The sequence below is a fragment of the Phymastichus coffea genome, unplaced genomic scaffold (assembly GCF_024137745.1).
Source record: "Phymastichus coffea isolate CEN01 unplaced genomic scaffold, Cenicafe_Pcof_1.1 PCOF00031, whole genome shotgun sequence".
In the NCBI taxonomy this organism is placed as follows: domain Eukaryota; kingdom Metazoa; phylum Arthropoda; class Insecta; order Hymenoptera; family Eulophidae; genus Phymastichus; species Phymastichus coffea.
The window spans coordinates 2542052-2560023 of record NW_026706842.1 but is presented as its reverse complement, the minus strand read 5'-3'; the positions used below and the strand labels follow the sequence as shown (position 1 = coordinate 2560023).

At 47.3% G+C, this 17972-nt stretch overlaps 3 protein-coding genes across 9 annotated transcripts in view; 2 read left to right on the top strand and 1 right to left on the bottom strand.

Annotated features, from left to right (window-relative positions):
• The window catches only part of LOC131663193 (neurobeachin), a 133012-nt gene that overhangs the window by 15102 nt on the left and 99938 nt on the right, over positions 1–17972 (bottom strand). The window lies entirely within an intron of this gene.
• Positions 6460–8801, top strand: LOC131663194 (protein mab-21-like). Its single transcript, XM_058933408.1, has one exon. The coding sequence runs from the start codon at positions 6640–6642 to the stop codon at positions 7738–7740; it is 1101 nt and encodes a 366-aa protein (XP_058789391.1). The 5' UTR covers positions 6460–6639; the 3' UTR covers positions 7741–8801.
• Positions 9590–11680, top strand: LOC131663195 (protein mab-21). The gene has a single exon (XM_058933409.1). It carries the CDS (start codon positions 9800–9802, stop codon positions 10895–10897), a length of 1098 nt encoding a protein of 365 aa, XP_058789392.1. The 5' UTR covers positions 9590–9799; the 3' UTR covers positions 10898–11680.

Below are 17972 nucleotides of genomic sequence, written 5' to 3'. Positions count from 1 at the left end.
GCAAGATGGCCGAACGGGTGGGAGGAGCTTCCCTGTTGTGTCTACAATCGATCCCTAGGACGCGTACATAGCGACGGACTTGCGCTCTCGTGCCCCATGTCCTCGAGCTATATAGCTGCGCCGACATTTGCAAATTTTCCATCTGCCGACGCCTTGCTGCTGGCTGCGGTTAAATATCCTTCAGAAAAATATGCAAACTTGCAAAGAAAAGATACTTTCTTGTTTTCCCGTTCTGTTAGCAAGTGGCTAAAACGCGATAATCAGCTTGTTTTTGTAGCACTCCATTACAGCTTGTCTACTGTTTTTCGCAAACATTTTCAGACAATAAGCGAATATGAATACATTTGTCGCGTGCACTCGTCACAATATTTATAACTCATAACAAATTTATCTTCCAAAGTTTCAACTTCTCAGCTTGCTAACAATAATATACCTAGGTACTGCTTGATTCGCGATCGTTAGTATGTTGAAAAGAACAGCAACAACAACAAATCTAGTTTCCTATACCTGCGGCTGCTGCGCGATGACGAAGAGAGGGAGAAAGATGCGCAGAGAGGAAGGGAGGTAAATTAAAATAAAAAAGCCGCAAAGCGATCGCAAGCTGCAGATAGCATTGAAGAAATACGTTGTGTCACCAAGCACCGAGAATCAACTTTAAATTATTTTGAATTATTCTACCGATAAAATCTTCCTCTTGGCTACGCGTTTATTCGCGGCGATAAAACCCGCGTTTTATTAAAAAAGACACAAGTATCGCGCTGAATTTATGTTTAATGTATATACCCGATTTTTACTCAAGAAATTTATTACGTTTGTTAAATGTTGCTTATGCGGCATACGTATACACTTTTACAGCATTGGCGTAACGTACGACTATCGGACCACTTGCAATTAAATTGGAATTTAATACTGAAAACACATTTAAAAACTTTGTTGTCAAGCAGAAATTTATATTTCTGTCAATTGACGCTAGTTTTTTCACTTTCGTCAGAACTTCAATAGGGAGAGTTGATACTACGATTAGTAAATAAACAATATTTCTTGTCTATGAGAACGAGTATAATTAAAGAATTTGGCTCCGAGTTCGCAACAGAAATCGCAGTAATAACTAAACTTGAACGTAATGTTACGCAGGTCGAAAAGACTAACACGTGTGATTTCTTTAGTTCTATTATGTTTCTGCACGGCTATTATCTTTTCAATGAACCTAAAATAATAAATATAATAAGATCAACTATATAAAATTAGACATAAGTTGCACGGGCCATATGGTATGTTTGGCTGAAAATAAAACGGTCTATCAATTACACACGTTTTTCTTTGCGCGTATCTCGGCATATCTACAGTATGAGGCAATGAAAGGAAATGTCTGAAACATCTGAAAATAAATCGGCAAGCTTCACAAAATGATCGATGAAAGCTCGCCGTAGAGACGCGCACGCGTACCTAAAAGGAGAAATCTAAAAACGCCGAGGCGTTGAGAGGTGATGCAGCGGTGGATGCGTCCCAACGATGTGATGTTCGAGCGCGCGTGCCGGCGAAACGTCAAAACCCAATTACTTGAGAGCGCTCAAGCTCTTAGATATCCCTGGGGACGGCGGCTGTGGTAGCGCTGCCAGGCAAACGGACCTGATGGCTAAGGGAGAGACACGCGTCGAGATGGAAATAGCGTACACGAGTGTCGCACAGTGGTCGGCTGCTTTTGTCTCGTGTAGTAGTCGGAAGTGGCAGCTTGGCGAGATGCTAGTTCAACGGGACGCGTACGGCCGAGTGTGTTTTACAAACGAGCCTCTGATAAACTGTCTGCGCAGTCGCACCTAATCTAAGAATATCGTCAATTGTCGGCAGCACACTCTTCCCCGTGGAACTCGCGCGCGAGAGATGACATTTGTCAACCGTGCATAGAAGGAAATGCAAACGATTAAAGCGCGTATGATGTTTGATCGCGAATGGCGTGACTGCGCCAACATTGGATGCAAGATAAGAAAAGGGGCTGGCGAACGGCGCGCCCCGAGAACGTGGGCGCAGCTTCCTGACGCCAAACATACAGTCGACGCGATAAAGAACGCAACAGCCGTGCTGCTGAATTCATTGTCCGGTTATACGTCTGCGGCTTCTTTTGTGGCCCTTTACCTGCAGCTTTTTAGATGCGATATGTCACGTTTATGAAACAATCATCAACCAAACAATTACTCGCTTATCGCGCGGCAGTGCTCACTACACGACATGTTTTGACCGATGAAAAAGCTACATGCTCGTATCGTTTGAGCAATTTTAGCAAGATCCTAACTAGCGTTACCTAGACGTACCTTCAAGCGTCAACGAAGACAGATGCAAGCTGCTTTGGCAGTAGAACAAACAAGATGGATGAAGAAACGAGAAAAAGCTGTCGACACGTTCATTTGGCAGTTATAGCCCAAATGCTCTTGTAATTTGGCGAGCATCTCATTCGGATTAGTGTCAATCGAATATACAGCCGCCGAGGCAGATGTATAGAGTGGAATGCTGCGTGCAGGGGAGTCCGACGGGCCGGAACCGAGGCTCGCTCTTTCTGGCGCCGAAAAGAACAACGGGGCTGGTGCTCTGCGCGCGCGCTCATGGACCGCTCACCGAGAAAAGAGGCTACATACACACGCAGTGTCAAGTGCGCGAGCAACGTTGCTCCATTAGTGCACCCTCGATCAAAGGTTTTTTAGCCAAAGGGAGCACTTGGCAACAATGGCCTCTCTCTCTCTCTCTCTCTCTCGCACTCGAGCGATGTAACGACATGTGTCGCTCGATTCAAGAAACCACTTAGCCGAGAGAGGAGCCTGCTACACCAAACAGATTAACAACACATTGTGTGTCTGCGTACTCGTGTCTCTCGATCATCCGCTGATGACGCTGCTCCTTTTTTCATCGTTTTTTTCCTTTCGACTCTCCCTCATGTGAACAGTCTGGACTTGACGCAGTGCTGCCGCGTGTGCTTTTGTCGATACTCATGTAGTACATCATTGCTCGTCGACACTCGACACCGATGAAACGATCATTTAGCGCCATCATTTGAGACGAGCAGAAAAACACTAAGAACTAGCGCTTCACACGTCATTAATGTTCCTGGCCTGGAGAGCGTAAAATGCTCACCTGAAGTATATGACGCGGGGATGGAAGCGATTAATAATCTCGCGGCAGCTCATCGAACGCGAGGTAGTTTCGGGAGTGCAGATGCAGCGGGGAGAAGGGCGCGAGCGGTGCGGATGAAGGATGCCTTGGCCACGTGCGCTCTCTCGCGACGCACCTCCATTATTACCTGCGCGGAGATAAGGCACGGACGCATAAAACATTGGTGGAAGCGGGGTGGAGAGAGACGCGCGGCAGCGTGGGATGCACGGCCGATGCCGATGCCATTGTGAGCCGGCGAGCCCCCCGGACGCAGCTTGGCCGGCGTCGAATTTATCGTGGCCAGCGTGCAAAGCCAAGTGCAATAGCTGGCGCGCATACGGCCGTAGTACGCCGTCGAGCTTCTTCCGCGTCTAATTAAGATATGCGGATGCGAGCTGCAACGCTGTTGCCAGCCGCTTTCGTCGTATCCATCATTTCCCTTTTTCCTACGTCTATATTGCATTACTGCGCGGGCTAATATGCAAATGCGCAATCTAATGAGCGAGCCTAATGTGCTTGTACGTGGACATCTGCTATTATTTTTAAAAGCTTTCGTGATACGCGTACGCCGCGCGCTAAGCCCATTTGCATGAATAATTATACATTTTTGAACGCGCGCAGGTGCGTCAGCACATGCAAATGAGGCGCGCGTTCGCATGGCTTGCGCGTCAAACAATTAACGACTCCTTGATTTCTCTGATTGATACGAAGCAGCGAGCTGGCTCTGGAAAAGTTTTGTGTAATGGTCGCGTCGGAAGCAGCAGAGGCATCGCGTGGCGATGCCGGAAAAAGGAAAAGTTTATGGTAAACAGTTTGATTTCTCTTTGTGTCCTTTGACAATTGCAACGGGAGAAGCCGAAGGCTCGCTTACGTACACGCGCGGCTACCCCGGAAAAGAAAGCGATACTCCTTAGAGCTTGATACAAAAGCGGAGCTGCATGGCGAGCGTAAAATCGAGACAACACACGAGGGTCTTCGTCTCGTTGCACGCTCGAGTTGCGCGCGCGTATGCGGCCGTGAAACGAGCGTCGGCCCCGACTGCATCCCCGATGCGCGCGGATTACTCGAGGATTAGTCGGGCCGGTGCTCGCATTCGGCTCTGATTTACAAAGCCTCGACGGGACCGCTTCATTTTTTCCTTTCAAGTGCGCGGCAGTCGCGCTGTTGCGTAAGCTGCTTCAGCAGCACGGATCTCTCGAGCATATGAGAAATATGTGTCGAGCACGGTGCACACGCCGGCAGTGGTCGATGCACGATGGCGAGCTTCGGACCTATAGTCGTTCGTTCAGCTTTTCCCCAAACTCCTACATCCCGAAGCTTCGATTTGTTCTTCGAGCCGCCACGAGCTAACTCGGACCGTCAAGATAAATAATGCCGTTCCAAAACTGCCCCACGGAAGATAAAGTTTCGGCTAACAAAGAAATCGAAGAAGGCGTTGATAAACATCGGGGATTACGAGTGCGAGGCGATTGGCAACGGCGAGCAGAGCGGACGAAAATAATTTTGATTACCGAAGAAGAAGAAGGAGCAGAAGAAGAAGAAGAAGGCGACCGAGCAAGCAAGAGAAGGTCACGTATTGGTTGGGATTCGATGAGGTCTCTATCTTTTCTCGATTCCACGAAAGGGGATAGGCGGCACACAGCGCGCTGAAAAACAGGCGCTCGTAGTCGCGCCTTCACTCTCAGCTGCGATCTTATCGGATCGGATGCGCTCCTCGCGGGCGTGCGCGCGCCGCGCCGTAGCCCAAGGAGAGGTCCGCGCGCGGGAGGTTAATGATCAGAAATGTCAACGGGCGACCAGCGAAAAAAGTAAGGAACGAGTAGGCGACAAGCAGGCGACGCGAGGACGGGTCGAGAACGGTGAAGTAACGCGCATCCACGCACAGCCCAGCTAATCATTTAGACGCAACCGGAGAATCAGGTGCTCGGATAAAGTAGAGTAGGCGAAGTGGAGAGAGCTGCTGAGCGAAGGCTCGATTTGTTTTGGCCGGCAGCGCCGTGCTATTATCTAATAAGCGCGAGTCTGCCGTATCTGCGCCGGTGTACAAATAATTCAGAGAGTAACCGAATTACGTCGGAGATGGGATGATGAAAGGCACATTTAGGGCCGCGCCGCGTAGGGGGCTGCAAAGTGCGCGCAGCTTCCATCATCCCGCTTTTTCTTGCGCGATGCTCTCATGAATCAAGCCGCATTAGAGAGCCGCGTAACGCCGAGGGAGAGACGGCGCTGCGTTGGTGCGTAGGGGAAACGCCGCAGCGACTGGCAATCTTGCACACGAAGCTTGCCAGTAGATTGGATTCCCGAGCTTTATTCAATTAGCCGTGAACAATGGGATATCGACTGGTCTTCGCTCGCGTCGCCATGCGCCTCTCTTGGAACCTGCTAGGTGTATCGCCTGTGAGCGTCTTCCTTGGTGGTAAATATTTTAGCGCCGCCAACACGACGTCTTTCTGTAAATGCAATTGATTACAGTCGAAGCCTCGTTAGTATATCAATTACGCATGCTAAACGCCAACGCTCGCGACGAATGCGCAAAAGAGAAAAGAAGCAAGGTGCGTGCCAGGCGCGATAGCACGACTTGCACCGAGCGTATAAATCGTCATCGACTTCTCGTGCGCTCCTTCAATATTGAAATCAAGTTCCCGCCAGTTGGAGCGAGGAGGAAACATCCATGTCCAGCGTCACGTGAACGGAATAAATCTGTCGGCCGGCGCTTGCACACTTCGATTTACGAGTTGGCGTTCGTGCACTGCCAATGCGATTCTGTAAAAGTCCAGTTCCATGCACACTGCCTATGCGCTAATTATGCATGTCCTTATCGCTCGCGCTAACTCATTGCAACGGACAAACTACCTGCCTATTTGTCTTCTCAGTCTGTCAAATTAGTCTGCTGGAACCGTGTCACAAGAGACTGATGGATTAGGCGCAGGCGGTGGTGATGCATCAAATCTCAAAATCGAATAGGCGACGCTCATTAAAGCGCAATCAACGAGAATGAATAGGAGCGAGAGAGGGCCAAAACACAACCCTCGTAACAGCATTTCAGGCGAACGCGCAGTTTCGGGCTGCAGCGCAGAGGAGGCTCATTTGGCGGGGCATCGGAAAAGGGTAATCGACTCCGCGTACGCGTGGCTCTCTCCCTTACTCCGGTTGGCACTCGGTAGGCGTGGTCGAGTCGCTAGGTGCGCAGACGCTGCACGTGAGAGCCGAGGCGGGACTTGGCAAGAAGCCCGACTGGTCACATATACGTATGTGCGCGCGCGCGCGCGCGCGTGAGCGAGAGAGGGCAAGTGGCGCAAGTAGCGGCGGCAACACTCGCGCATTGCACTCGCGCGGCCGAGCTCCGTCCGCGGCGGAGCTCTTCATTCGAAAGCTCGAGTCGCGATGCGGCGCGGGATCGCGGCCGTGCTCGAGTGGCGCGTAAGCACCCCGCCGTCCGCCGAAGACGCCTGAGCGAGCCTACAAGCGAAGCGAGCGCGCACGCGGGCCCTGGCCAACATGCTGCTCGTGCCCTCCTCCATGATGGCCATACAGTCGAAGATGGTGTACCAGCTGAACAAGTTCTACGGCGAGAAGGTGCAGCTGCGCATGGCGCAGATTCACAAGACCATCCGCGAGGTGTGTCGCGTGGTGCAGGAGGTGCTGAAGGAGGTGGAGGTGCAGGAGCCGCGCTTCATCTCGTCGCTGACCGAGTGCAACGGCAGGTTCGAGGGCCTCGAGGTCATCTCGCCCTACGAGTTCGAGGTCGTGCTCTACCTCAACCAGATGGGCGTGTTCAACTTCGTGGACGACGGCACGCTGCCGGGCTGCGCCGTGCTCAAGCTCAGCGACGGGCGCAAGCGCTCCATGTCGCTCTGGGTGGAGTTCATCACCGCCTCGGGCTACCTGTCGGCGCGCAAGATCCGCTCGCGCTTCCAGACCCTGGTGGCGCAGGCCTGCGACAAGTGCGCCTACCGCGACTCGGTCAAGATGATCGCCGACACGTCGGAGGTGAGGCTGCGCATCCGCGAGCGCTTCGTGGTGCAGATCACGCCGGCGTTCAAGTGCTCGGGCGTGTGGCCGCGCTCGGCAGCGCACTGGCCCATCGCACACATTGCCTGGCCGTATCCGAACCTCGCGGCCGAGGTCAAGACCGAGGGCTTCGACCTGCTGAGCAAGGAGAGCGTGGCCATGCAGGGCAAGCAGTCGGCCATGGAGGGTGACGCCTGGGTTCTGTCCTTCAACGAGGCCGAAGCTCGTCTGCTGCAGGCCGGCTGTCGCAAGCGCTGCCTGAGCATACTCAAGACTCTGCGCGACCGCCACCTCGAGCTGCCGGGCAACCCGCTGACCAGCTATCACATGAAGACGCTGCTGCTCTACGAGTGCGAGAAGCACCCGCTCGAGTCCGAGTGGGACGACTCGTGCATTGGCGACCGTATAAACGGCATCTTTCTTCAGCTCATCTCCTGCCTGCAGTGTCGCAGGTGTCCTCACTATTTCTTGCCAAATTTGGATCTGTTCAAAGGCAAGTCGCCGAGCGCTCTTGAGACTGCCGCCAAGCAGGTCTGGAGACTCACGCGGGAACTGCTCATGAATAGCCGTGCGCTTGAGAAACTCTAACTGCACACTATATTCCTTTACCAACGCGTTGGTCTCTCTGATTTCTTGGCGCGTCGTCGGAACCTCCTTTCTAATACTCGATGGCGTTTCTATCCTTCAACCAAAAAGTAATATCGCTTACTCTGCCTCCAAGAGAAATACGATAGTCGGCTCTTTTTTGCTGGATATGTGATATTTCGCGAAAATTCTATAATTTTCTAAATCATCTAAATTTGTTACGCTTGTATACGAATGTAAAGTACGCCGGGCCAATGACGGTAACAAAATTGCTTTTAAAAATAGTCGAAGCCCTTTCAATACGACTATGTACAGAAAAAGCTTATATTAAATTTGTAATCTTGCGGCAACATTAATATTGAAGGTGTAAATGCGCAGAGAATAACTTGTGATAAAGGTGATGCTTCTTCAATTTTCAATTTTATAGACATAAAAACATTTTTCTAGCTTGTGTCGACGTTATGACAGTTTGTGGCTATACGTATATCCGCAAATTTTATAATGTATAATTACTCATCTCTTGTTACCATTTCCGTCTTGAGATTCAATTCGGGAAGATGTTCATGACGTAAAATATAGTAATGCAATCTTCGCATCATTAGTAAAATTTCCGCACAGATTTTATTCCAAACAATCTGTTGTTTTATGTCATTTACAAGGTTACGATGAAACACTCATGAAATTGAAATTGACCCATGGTCTATGATTCAATCGTTAATATATCAAGATTTCGAGTGTGCAATAATGAAAAGAGGCTTCCTCTACGAGTGGAAGCAAAATTGATACCTTGAGATTACATTTTAAATAAGATCATATATATGCCGTATATTCGAATTTACGTATCATAGTGCATCCCAAAAGCATATAAAATTTGGAATAAACGTCATGTCACTCCGGTTCAAACGATCGATGAAAGAAAAATTATTCAGACTTATTGTATATTGTAAACATCAAGCTGATCATTGTTGAGCGTTATATATTACGTTATTTTTATTGTATCATATTTATCTATATTATATTATGTTTATATTTATTTGAAAATATTTTGTTACCTGATACTGTAAATAAATGAACTACATGGTAAGATGTAGAATGAGATTATATTTGAGACTAAATTTTCTATCAATTCCCCCACTAGAAAAAAGAATAAATATTACATTAACTAGATGACAACTTGCTTTTGTTTTATTGTTTCTCTCGGCATTGTCATTGCACGGCATTGAGCTTAATGATGAAATCTTGGCATAGAAAGAAGACTTGATCAAGGAATCGCACTCGTTAAGTTTTGCGCAAATGCAGGCCCACCGATTAGCGTGTCACAACATTGCAGCAGTTCTGCCTGCGTTAAGATGAAAATCAGTTGGTAATACAAGCAAAGGAAAAAGCAGACACGGCAAAGGTAAAATAAACAGCTTCTCGTGGGAGCCAGCGCAAAAATCCGAATGAATAAGTGAGCTTGCTTGCCGCTCGTGTTCTGGGCTTTATCCTGGAGAACGGGTGGCCGCGCGCAGTATAGGTCGAATTACGCGGCTCCAGCTACAGATAATTTAGCCCTGACGGCACGTAGCGAGGGTGAGCCTTTCGCGGACGGCCGCTCGTCCATCGTCGAGTGTGGCGGCGCGCAATAAAGTATCAGCAGCAGTACTGCGGCGCTGGCGCGCGTAGCCAGCGAGAGGATCGATCGCGCGCGCTAAGGGCGCCACGGTGACGCCCATCGCTGGCCGATTGGCCGCGGCTCGGCTTTCAAGAAGAGCACGGAGGCGGAGCCAAGCCCGCAGCGCCACAATATCACCTGGCGCAAGCAGCGAGGAGTGGTGGTGGCCCGTGGCGCAGTCCGCGCTCCAACGCCAGAGCCAAGACAACGCAGAGGCGACGCGCGCTGCATGCTCTGTTGCTCTCGCAGGCAGAGCCGAGTGCATTCTTCCGGCGGTCCGAGTGGCGGCGGCAGCGGTGGTCGGTGTGATGTGCGCGCGAGTGCGATAGGCGAGGTCGCGGCCACGGACGAGCTGCCAGGAGCGAGCGGAGCCGCTGTGCTGGGCGCGCGCGAGACAGGCCAGCCGAGATGCTGGTGCCGGCGGAGATGCTGACGGCCCAGTCGAAGATGGTGTACCAGCTGAACAAGTACTTCGGCGAGCGCGTGATGTCGCGCAAGTCGCAGATCGCCAAGACCATCCAGGAGGTGTGCCGCGTGGTGCAGGACGTGCTGAAGGAGGTGGAGGTGCAGGAGCCGCGCTTCATCTCGTCGCTGACCGACTACAACGGGCGCTTCGAGGGCCTGGACGTCATCTCGCCGACCGAGTTCGAGATCGTGATCTACCTGAACCAGATGGGCGTGCTGAACTTCGTGGACGACGGCACGCTGCCGGGCTGCGCCGTGCTCAAGCTCAGCGACGGGCGCAAGCGCTCCATGTCGCTCTGGGTGGAGTTCATCACCGCCTCGGGCTACCTGTCGGCGCGCAAGATCCGCTCGCGCTTCCAGACCCTGGTGGCGCAGGCCTGCGACAAGTGCGCCTACCGCGACTCGGTCAAGATGATCGCCGACACGACGGAGGTGAAGCTGCGCATCCGCGAGCGCTTCGTGGTGCAGATCACGCCGGCGTTCAAGTGCGCCGGCCTGTGGCCGCGCTCGGCCTCGCACTGGCCCATCCCACACATACCCTGGCCCCACCCGAACCTCGTGGCCGAGGTCAAGACCGAGGGCTTCGACATGCTCAGCAAGGAGTGCATCGGCCTGCAGGGCAAGCAATCGGCCATGGAGGGCGACGCCTGGGCGCTGTCCTTCCTGCACGCCGAGGACCGGCTGCTGCAGGGCGCGAGCAGGCGGCGCTGCCTCAGCATCCTCAAGACTCTGCGCGACCGCCACCTCGACCTGCCCGGCAACCCCGTCACCAGCTACCACATGAAAACGCTGCTGCTCTACGAGTGCGAGAAGCACCCGCACGAGGCCGAGTGGGACGACATTTGCCTGGCCGACCGCATCAACGGCATCTTCCTGCAGCTCATCTCCTGCCTGCAATGCCGCAGGTGTCCGCACTACTTCCTGCCCAATTTGGACTTGTTCAAGGGCAAGTCGCACAGTGGCCTGGAAAACGCGGCCAAGCAGGTCTGGAGACTGACGCGGGAGCTGCTCACCAACAGCTCGGCCCTCGAGACCTTGTAGTTTTCTTTACGGGGAACTTTCGTTCTGTGATGCTCTGTGCGCGCCTTTCGGAGCCGCGCACGCCTGCGATTGCTATGCAAACTTACGTTTAATTCCATTTTAGTGCCATAAAGCAAACGGATAATGAGAAAAAACGCTCCAAGGTTTCGCGTGTGTTATGTTGCAGTGGAACTCCTTTTTGTTGTTGTTGTGTAGATCGTTTTCAGCTCAGCTTGTGAAATTATATTCGTTTAAGAAATGAAGGCGCTCGACCAATTCATCGACTCACGGCTTCGTTTCATGTTTTTGTTGTTGTTAGTGTAATTTTAAATGCGAAAGTGCGTACGAATGAGTACGAATTGATCGAAATTCGTGTGTGCGAGAGAGAGAGAGAGAGAGAGAGAGAAAGAGTGTATCATTTAAAAAAAAGCATCTATCGCGTTGACCCATTGGCATTTTTCTGATCCTGACGAATCAAACTCCCAACGAGCGACGATTTCTTGATGCGACGGCAAACGTGAAACAATGGTAGGCGCCGCATAAACGCCCGCGTTCTTTCGACAACACTGCCAAGACATTTCCACGATAGTAAGTTGCCGTACTGAAATGTTATCGCCACTAAATATTTGCAGCAAATGTATAGATTGTAGTCAAGACACATACTTTGTAATACATTGTATCGAAGACAATTCATTTTCATTAATTCGACAAAAAATCATTTTCTTGTACACCCCGTCATTTGCTTTTGTATATATATATATATATATATACAAGTAATATACGAGTAAAAAATTATTTATTGAATTGTACTACATTTGGAAGAATATATCAATATTTATAAAAATATAACTCGAATGTGTTAATTTTTATCATCAACCTACCGTATTATACAATACCGGAACTATTGAATTACTATAATATTCCTAACGTTGGCGCGGTAGTCGAATGACAAAAGCTTTCTTCTTTTGATAAGCTAATTGATTGCTGTCTTCGTATTGAACACTCAAAAATGTAATTTATTACTTTATATCTCACAGCTTTTTTAAATATTGACGATAGCATTCGACCGTTCATTTGAAAGTTTTATAGATTAGAGCCCTGCAGATCAAATTTTCCGCACTTGCAATGTCACCCGTCTGTTGACTTGGAATTAACTTTCGTATTATGTTCATTATTACTTGGACTACGTGCATAATTCTGAAATTCTAATTCTCAATTACTGATATGAAAAATTAGCGCCATTCAAGTGCTCACGGAAATAAATTAAACTAATCATTAACGAGAGCACTTGTATCATCAACAAAAATGTTGTAGAATACAAATGCGTCAGGGGCGTTTAATTGATTTGGCTTATCAAGAAGATAAACAAATACTTATTTCTTTTTCTCATTAACAACCTATTTCGGGAATATATTGTTTCAAAGCCTGAAACCTCTAAATTCAAAATAAGGAAAAGTATATTTATTTAATTTGTGCAGATTACTTGCGAATAAAGACGATTGAAAGGTCACGAATTTCAATAAATATGATTTTATTCTAGCGTCGAAAAAAGGCATTATTCGTTGAACTAAAACTTACGGAATCATTCAATATTTTTGACGACATGATACGATTATATTGATTGCGAGAAACCGGATTATGTGTCTATAAGGTTCTTTTGAATAAGAGCCCGTATTATATAGAAGAGCTATATTTTTTCAGAGAACTGCGTTTAGTGTTATAGCACTTTGATAATCACATAATTATACCTTTTCGTATTATAAAACAGTACCTTCAGGTTGTTCTCAGATTCAACAATTTTATCAGTCACTTGCAAATAGGCTTGGAAAACGTAACAAAAATACTTAATTCAATTGTGATGAGAAGACATTTGGTAAATCTTTGAAACAAACTATAATTAATAATTAGTGTAGAAGAGCAAAATTTTTTTTACGTAGAGGGGATTTGAATTCAGCTTTTGTGTTGTAAAACTATATAAACTTTTATTATAGTTTACGTGATAAGCTATTTCGAATACGAGAAATTCATATATTTTCACAAATTTAACGAAAGTAACTGTAATTTAACGAAAATAACTGTAGTAATAGTATTATAGTAAGTACGTGTTTTTATATTTCAAAAGATTCCCCAAAGCTACGTGCAAATCGTCAACCTAAAAATGTGAGTTTTTGTTATAGTGCATTATTGAAACAACCAATATGTTCACAAGACAGCCGCACTTCATACAACAAATTTCACATTAAAATTTTTGGAAGAAAACGTTCAAATTTGTAATATTTTAACTGATAATAATGACATGAATACTAAAATATTAGGATATAGGACGAAGAATTTTCTAAAAAGATCTATGAAAGATTAAATTCAATAACAATTTCGATAATTTCCAACGCATGTAAGGAAGTTTCAAATCAAGAAAATGTGGATTTTACAGTCAAGCATAATTTTCAATACAGTTAATCAGTTGAGTCACTGTAGAAAAAGGTTTAATTGAAAAACTGAGCATCACTGACTTAATGCTATAGGCGATTATCATTCTATCTAATGGCAGATTATCACTGATTACGGAAGTTTTTATGTCTAAAATAGTATAAATTAAAAACTTAAAATAATAAAAATATTTATTTAATTTGATTGCGCACGTATACACACGTAAAATGTACTATTACGCACATTGTTACGAATAGAATATTCTAACATTGGTTTTTCTAATATTACATTTGTTATTTTAATAACTGCTTTCAGTTTGTCAATCGATATGGCAAATTCTTGAGAGATATATACACACATACACACACACACACACTCACACACACACCAAGAGTTTAATTGCAAGGTAACAGTCCAGAAAAATAATTAAAATATGTCAAGACGCAACGATAGAAGACAGTATAAGATTGCCGCAACATTTTATTTTTGTTCAACGTTCTATGACTGCGAGTAGTTTTTTAGATCATGCTAATTAATCGAATAAGCTGATATCTGAATAGTAAAATATGCATTTATAAATTATAATGTACTTAAAAGCGAAGTTGTGGAATATTATAAATAACATTTAACAATAAGTATATCATATATAGATTGAATTGTTGAAAGGGGTAACTTAATTAATATACGTACTGTGTAAGACGTGATTCTTTGAAATGGAAGACCGCGCGTATAAGTTCAATGTTGATGCAAGAAAACAATGCGAAAACGAAGCGTTGAAACATCCGGTGATTGAGAGGCCTCTTGTCGAGACCATTCGTTCTCTCCGTTACCGTCTACTTCTCTGTCTCCGATCGGTTGGTGATTTTTTTTTCAATATGCAAATCACGCAGCACGGTCAACACAGTCGAGCCAGCCAGCTTATATTTCTCTTTTTTTCGTCCGCACTGTCGCTGTTCCTCTTATGCATGCGGTCTCGTAAAAAACTTTTATCCGCCGGAGCCACTTACACGCTGTTGCGGCAGTCCCCGTTCAGGCGATAGATTGTGCATACAGTCTCACAACTCGGATAACGAAAAAAAGGATACGCGCGAGATAAGCAAAAAGGCAATCTCGACAAGATACAATAGCAAATAAATATCGATTTCAGGAGAATCGACGTGAAATCCGCGCTTTGAATAACAATGCATTTGCGCTCGTTCACCGAATTTATTACCACGGCTATTAAGCAAATACGTTTCATTGAAAAATAAAAAGATGGCATAACAATTTGAAGATTCCATTGAACGAGTGTTATTTGAGCCCGAACACATCTGATTGTGTTTCCAACAGAACGTATAGAAAAAGATGAGCCGCTACGATCAGGGGCACTGATCCCCGCGTATAATTGGTTTTCTCGAGTTGTATGAAATAAATAACCGAGTATACGCGGAGAATGGCAAGTAAGAAGCAAATAAACAAACGTAACGCCCGAGTATGAGACAAAAGTGCGTGTAAAAAGCAGTTGGCAGGCGCACGACGGTGGGCGCGCGGAAAGGGAAGAGAGCGAGAGACAAAAAGAAGCCGAGGAGATAGTGGTGAGCGGCGCGGAGGGCGAGTTTTTTTTTTTCGAAAAGATAGTTGGCGCGCATGGACGCGCTTAAAATGCCGAATGCCGCGAGCTCTCTTGAGATCTTGTTCACGCGCGAGCGGCCAATAAAACTCGCTCAGATAAAGCCGCGATGTTTACGACAGAGCGCGAGCGCTTACTCGGGGGTTCGCATTCGTGCAATCGGTACCGACACGTTTCGCCGCGAATTATGTCGTCTTTTGCATCCTGAAATACATCTGTAAGAATTGCCGGCCGTAGTCGCGAGCTTCGCGATACTGCGATCGAGAAGCATCGAGAACCAAGAGCGACGACTTTGCCGTGCTCTCGCTCGCACGACTCGCACGAGCGGCGTTAATTAAAAGCTGAAGTTCCGGAGAATGAATCCGTCACAGTTGGGAATAAAAGAAAGGAGTGTCGTTGAAAGTCGGATAAAAGAAGAACAGATGTTGAGGCCTCGGGGGCGCTCGTTTGGTTCAGCGAAAAGTCAGTCGCGCCTTGGTTGGTTTTTTATTAATATACAAACTGTCGACGGGCTCGTGCGCCCATTGATAAGGTTCGAGCGGAACGAGCGCAATGGCCTCGTACGTGCGAGCGTGAGCCAGAAAGAGTGGAAATTTATGTCTGCGAACTATCGTCGGCAATTGAGCGGAGCCGCGATAATTCGGCGCTGACATAGTTTGCGAGCGCGCGCGATTATTCGCGCGGAGCGACTTTCTCATTCGTCGCGAGAGCTGGCTGCAACGGTCGCGATTGCCTCGCTGGAGGTACGCGCGGCGTCGTGGCGTCGCGGCGTTTCAGTACTAGCGCACTGCCGACATTATTGAGAGGCCGCTGGGTCTCTCGCGCGTCGAGTTTTATTATCCGCGTAAACACGCTCGAAAGAAAGGGACACGGCCAAGGTGTAGGAGCGCCGGCGCGGATCGCGTTACCCGCGACCGAGCGAGCCGGCGAGCGAGCAGATCTCGTTTCCCTGGCTTTTTGTTTGCGCGCGCGCGCTTTTTTATCCTCCGTGTGTCGGTGTGCGCGCAGCTCGCGCATGTGCTGCGGGATCCCCTCGAGTGTGCGCCTAAGAAACGCGCGCGAGCAGCTGACAGTACACGGCGCTGTGCACCGGGGCGCGTGCTTTCTCTTTCTCTCGCCGCGCAGACACACACCGCTACGAGCTGGAACGGAACGAGATCAGCAAGATAAGGCCCCTATGCGCGGCCGAGCGCCTATATCCTGCCGCCCAGCCGCCACCAGCGACATGCTGCCGCTGTACACCTTTCTACGTCTACGTACTCCAGACCCCGGATCATTTCTCGATCTCGCGCTGCGATATTTCATGCTTAATATTTTAGCGTTCGGGCGCTGTTTTGCAGAACTTATGCCTCTTTGGGCAGCTTTCCCCTCGGCACTCGAGCTTTTATCGGACGAGCCACTTAGCAGCGTGTTTCTGCGCGAGGGATCAAATGGCAGTACGCGAAGGTCCGATGACTCTATACCAAGCATTTCATGTGCCGCTTCAATGTTTCACGAACATGGCTAATTCAAGGCTCACCTCGACCCAACGAGTACACTTGAGATCCTCTTGTACCAAGGGTGCTTATTGTACACTCTCGAGTAACTACATCTTTTCCAATACTGACCCGGACAATCACTATTCATGCTTCCGTTGCTGAGACCAAACAATTCAAAAGCCAGACTGGACATAGCTTAACTCTAATGTAGCAAACGAGTGCATTTACGAAGAGTGTTCCCTGAAACACAATGTCTCGCGTTGCTTCTCCTTTCTTTACATCGCGAAGAAATCTTACTCGTAAGGGATATCCTGCTGCTCAGGAACATAGCGCTGCTTAACCCCCATCTCGATAGCCTAAACTGCTAATTCTTTTGCCAAAAGAACCCTATTTTCAAGTGAACAATAGTAGTTTGAGTTCTAGTTGCCGTAAATTGCCATACACTTCTACGTACAGCTCTAGCCGCGCTTCAGAGTAAATAAGCAGACGCCGATAGCAAACCGAGTAAATTGTGGGCAGGCGTTTTCCACCTGGAGTCTGCATTCCGAGAATGAAGTTTTATCGGCTTTCGCTGCGCAACTTATCCGACGCGCTTATTTATCTCCGACACATATACTTTAGTCCTCGCCCTAATAAATTGGACGATTCGCTAAGTGCTGTGCCGTCGTTCGTTATGCGCCTTACCACGAGATTGCTCGCGAGCAAAAAAGAACGGATATCGGGACGAAGCGATAGTGGCGCTAGCGCAGCTTACAGTCAAGTGGGCTGTGCGTCTGGCTCATGTTTGACGACGGACGAGCAAGAAAGTTTCACTAATCTATCTTGGCCACACCACTCGGGCGGATTGCCGTTGGGGATGCATTTCTCGCGTCGCGCATCGCTGAGCATGCGAGAAGCTTGACGCAAAGTGCGTCGCTGCTACACACATAGGTTCTCAACGATCGAAAAGTTTAACAAAAATGTCGATAAAAAGTGAGCAGGGGGTTTCATTTGTTACTACAAAAGATATGAAAAGTTACTCGAATAAAAATTATCGGAGCAAGGATACTCGTTTGCCATCCAAGTTTCCATTTATAATACAGTATTATATACAATACTACGATGCTTCTTGTAATTTCTGTATTTTATTGTTAACTGTACAGTTTTCAACAAAATGAAAACACGGGAATTACAGAACAATTCATGTTCTTTGCTAAAAGCGCGAGTATAAAATTAATCAGAACGACAAACTTTGTACTTAAAGCACTTAAATACTAATGAACATGAAAAAAGATCATTCTCAATAGTGAAGAAATAAAAAGTTTCTTTTTCGAAAGAATGGTTAGATAATTAAATAATCTTATAAGTAAAAGCAGTTTTTATCGAGACAAATAAAAAACGTTACAAATTTCATACGTTCTACTGCTCGCAAAAAAGCTGTGCTTAAAAATTACCGTGAGCATATAACTGAAAAATTCTATACGCCTGAATTTCACCTACTTCAAGGATACGTGAATAATTTTTTCTGGAATGGATTAGTACCTTTATTAGGACGTGAAAAAGCTCTTATTTGACCCAAAAAATTGAACGTAATTTCCAAAAC